A 4,138-nucleotide genomic window follows, 5' to 3' on the forward strand; every position below is an offset into this window, starting at 1 on the left:
TTAGAGTTCATATTAACAGTGTTTTTTGGGATTTACAAACTTCTGTGTGTAAATCTGTATACAGGTGCTGTACCATAATGGCTAGTAACCATAGACTGCGTGATCTCTTATGGTGTCTATATTTCTTTCTAGGATGTCGATCTTGTTCACTGTCGTATTGGAAAGATTGAAGGACTGGAGGTGCTACAGAAGGCTAAAGTAAGAATTATTTAGGTGATGCTGTTGGCAGCAGTGTCATTGGCGTCTGAGGCGTTTTATTAGCATTTTGGTTTCATCTGCATTTAAAAAAAAAATATTCATCTCTAAAATAAGGACCTGTCACATGCACTTTAATTCTGCTCTTGATGGTATCCTCTGTTAATTTTGCCTCTCCTCTCTTCACGCAGACACTCTCCTTACGGCAGAACCTCATCAAAAAGATAGAAAACCTCGACAGTTTGAGTGCCCTGCGAGAACTAGATTTCTATGACAATCAGATCCGCAAACTGGAGAACCTGCACAACCTCACAGAGTTGGAGTAAGTGTGACAAAACTGATTCTTACGTAAGCCTAAACAAAAGTCTAAGATATCAAGGTATATTTATTCTGAGAGGGACTGTTGTTTTGCCAACCCACAGGCAGCTTGACATGTCATTTAACGTTTTGAGGAAGGTGGAGGGTTTGGAGCAGTTGACTCGGCTGAAGAAACTTTTTCTGCTTCACAACAAAATTAGCAGCATTGCGAATCTGGAGCACCTCGCAGGTCTGGAGATGCTGGAGCTCGGCTCCAATCGCATTAGGGTGAGATACGAAGGGACTGTGCTGCACTGAGAAATTGTTTTGAACTCCTTATGTAAATAATGGGTTTTGTTTGCAAAATATAAATGAAGATTTGTTGGCAAATGTAAGTTGTGATGTGATTTTAAAGTGTTGCCTCAATGTTGTTGTGTTCACAGGTCATTGAAAACCTGGATTCACTTACATCTTTGCAAAGTTTGTTTCTTGGCACTAATAAAATAACAAGGCTTCAGAATCTGGACGCTTTACACAACCTGACTGTTTTAAGCATCCAGGTATCATCACGCATATTCATCACTTGATTACAGTTGCACACGCTCCAGGCAACAAATAATCATTGGGTTTGCATTTACTTGCAGAGCAACCGGATTACAAAAATTGAGGGGCTTCAGAACCTCATCAACCTGAAGGAGCTCTATCTGAGCCACAATGGCGTTGAGGTCATTGAGGGGTTAGAAAACAACGTGAGTTATAAACTTTAAGGCACACATTTCCAAGACACATAAAAGAAAATGGGGTTCCATACTGTTGAATTGTGCAAACATGTAACAGCAATGTTTGTTTTTCCGAACAGAAAAAACTCACCACCCTCGACATCGCAGCCAATCGAGTAAAGAAAATAGAAAACATCAGCCACCTGACGGAGCTGCAGGAGTTCTGGGTACAAATAGTTTGTTTGACATGTTATTTAATGTACAGCCTCAGTACAGACAGCCCATTTTTCACTGCTGACAGTTTGACAGAAGAAGAAAAGTTTCTTAGAACATTAACAAAATTTAACGTCGGCATGCATTAAAAGACAACCATCATCAAATAATTAATTACACCTTTGCTTGTTAATAAAAATGATGACATTGTGGGTAGAGAACCGATAGAAGAGATCCTGCTAAGGTGGAGGTATGCGCTGGAGAAAAGAAGAATGAGACACCTGGGAGATGGGTAGAAAAGTGAAGATGCAAGGAGTAGAGGCAGTGAAGGTGGATGGGTTTAATTCCCCTGGGTCAGTTATTCAAAACAACAGTGCGCAGAGAGGCGAAGAAGAGAGTGGAGGCAGGGTGGGTGGATGTAATGAAGGCGGACATCCAGAGGGCTGGTTGGACAGAGAGAAAAAATGACTAAATAAATGACAGAAAATTCAAAGTAAGACATAATTAGTTGAAGTACTCGTGTATTTGTATCGCATAATTTTTTTGTTGAGCAGCACATTTAAAATGAAACTTTTTTTTTGTTGCTACGTTCAGTGTGTTGCTCTTTAAACAGTGGGTCAGTACAAAAAGTTTCAAAGTGTAGTTCTTATATTGTTATGAGTTAAACTGATGGTGCACCCTCACTGCTCTTGTTGTTTTGTAATATCTCCTCAGATGAACGATAATCAGATAGATAACTGGTCTGACCTTGATGAGTTGAAGAACGCCACTTCTCTGGAGACAGTCTACCTTGAAAGAAACCCTCTACAGAAGGATCCACAGTACCGGCGAAAGATCATGCTGGCGCTGCCCAGCGTACGCCAGATCGACGCCACCTTTATCCGCTTCTAAGCTGCAGCGTACGATTTACCTGCCAGCGTCACAGTGTTCTCCCTCACCTCCCTGCCTGTCCTGCCTACACAAACAACAACCTTTGGAATCACATTGGCCTCACTCGATTATATAGCTGCGTCACACATTCCAACATATAGCACATCCACTGCTCACTCAACATACATGTATGCATGTATGCACTCATTCAAACCTTGAATCTGTACTTTTGTGTGGAAGCTTTTATTTATTAAGGTGGACCTGTGAAAATGAAAAACTACCATACACTCATTTCCACATTTTTTTTCCTCTGCACCCTTTTCCCCCCTTGTGTTGTTTTGCATTTGGGATGTGCCGTTTTCATTCATGAAGTGGAGGAAATTATGAAATCAGTCTTATTTATCACACTATTGAAGTTTCACTGTTATTATAGCAGAGGAATTCTTAACATTGGAGGCATTGTTGTATATTTAAGGGATTTTGTGAGTTTACTTCTTTCATTTGGGCGGAGAAAGGCTGGGGGTTTTTTGGGGGGGGGGGGGTTGAGACATTAAGTAAAAGGACAATTCAGCATTAAAGGGAACGTCTATAACATAATAGAAGCTGCTTATGTTAAACCTTGGGATATAGCTCACCATTGCATTCGGCCTCAAAACTGTTCCACACTTAGTACCAACTGTGACAGTTTGAGAAGCCTCTAACACGAAGCTCACTGTGCCATAATGACATCATGCTGACTCAGAGCAGCGCAGTAAAGGTGCAGTTTCATCAGTCCTTTTTAAGGAAAGCGGATCCTTTACGGCTTGATTTACCATTTTAATAAACTGGTTCTATTACTGACAGAAGGGGGATTTTTTTTTTTGATGTCCAGCAGCCTTGTCTGTTCCTTGTTCAGAGATTTTACAGCTTATAGATCCATTTGCTGATTAACAAGAGTGACCTCTGCAGTAAAATAAAACTCATGAGAATGTAAGAACAATTAATGTGTCCACAATGATGGTTTTGTAATCGGTGGTGCCGTCACTTTTTTAGTTTATTTTTATTTTTTTAGCCTTTAATGCATCACTGATTACTATGACAGCGTATTAGGGCCACATTGAGGAAAAAACAAAAACGTTGTTGCCCATTTTGAGAATAAAGATGACATTTCGAGATTAAAGGCGAAATGTGGAGATTACCGTTGTTGTTTTGAGACCAACTGCCACGGTTGCACTACCCTCTAAAAAATGCCTTGTTTACATGAGTTAGTGAAACAAATTGTGATCAAACATACATCCTCTTTATTGGACGAGAGTGTAACCACTGGTAACCTCACATCTGTCCACTGCCAGTCATTTCGTGTTGTACAAATCAGCTCTTCTGAGTTTGTGTGTTTCTGTATAAACTTCTCAACGTCCTTAAAAGAAATCATTTCCTTCCTTGTTACTCGATTTTACTAACGCAGGGGGTATAAAAACCATGATAGTTTGTCTGGAAACAACAACTGTAACCTCCACATTTTGACTGTTTTTCTCAAAATGATTGATAATATTTTTTTCTTAATGTGGCTGTAATACTTCATAGATTAAAGCTTGGTGATTTCTTTGGCTAAAAAAAATGCTCATAAAGTTTATTTGAACCGATAAAATCTAAATGTAGATTTTTCCTTCATTTACATTCTAGTGGCTGGTTTGATCTCATGATAACTAATGTAAGATAGACTATTAATGCTGCTGGTACAGACAGTCTTTATAAACTACTAAACTACATTCAGCAGATGTGTGAAGACACTGCATTGATTCATTTGGCATTTAGGATGGCTTCCAAAAAAAAAAAAAGAATTTCTGTGTATTTATTGACAACAT

At 39.3% G+C, this 4,138-nt stretch overlaps 1 protein-coding gene across 1 annotated transcript; it reads left to right on the forward strand.

Moving 5' to 3' along the window:
• Positions 1-77: 77 nt before the first annotated feature.
• Positions 78-2,582, forward strand: ppp1r7 (protein phosphatase 1, regulatory (inhibitor) subunit 7). Its single transcript, XM_005721550.1, has 8 exons — positions 78-89; positions 133-198; positions 387-517; positions 618-780; positions 936-1,052; positions 1,137-1,241; positions 1,352-1,438; positions 2,139-2,582. The coding sequence occupies exons 1-8, from the start codon at positions 78-80 to the stop codon at positions 2,313-2,315; spliced, it is 858 nt and encodes a 285-aa protein (XP_005721607.1). The 3' UTR covers positions 2,316-2,582.
• Positions 2,583-4,138: the final 1,556 nt, after the last annotated feature.

Source organism: Pundamilia nyererei, unplaced genomic scaffold (genome assembly GCF_000239375.1).
Source record: "Pundamilia nyererei isolate P.nyererei 1_Seehausen unplaced genomic scaffold, PunNye1.0 scaffold00004, whole genome shotgun sequence".
NCBI classification, from domain to species: Eukaryota; Metazoa; Chordata; class Actinopteri; order Cichliformes; family Cichlidae; genus Pundamilia; species Pundamilia nyererei.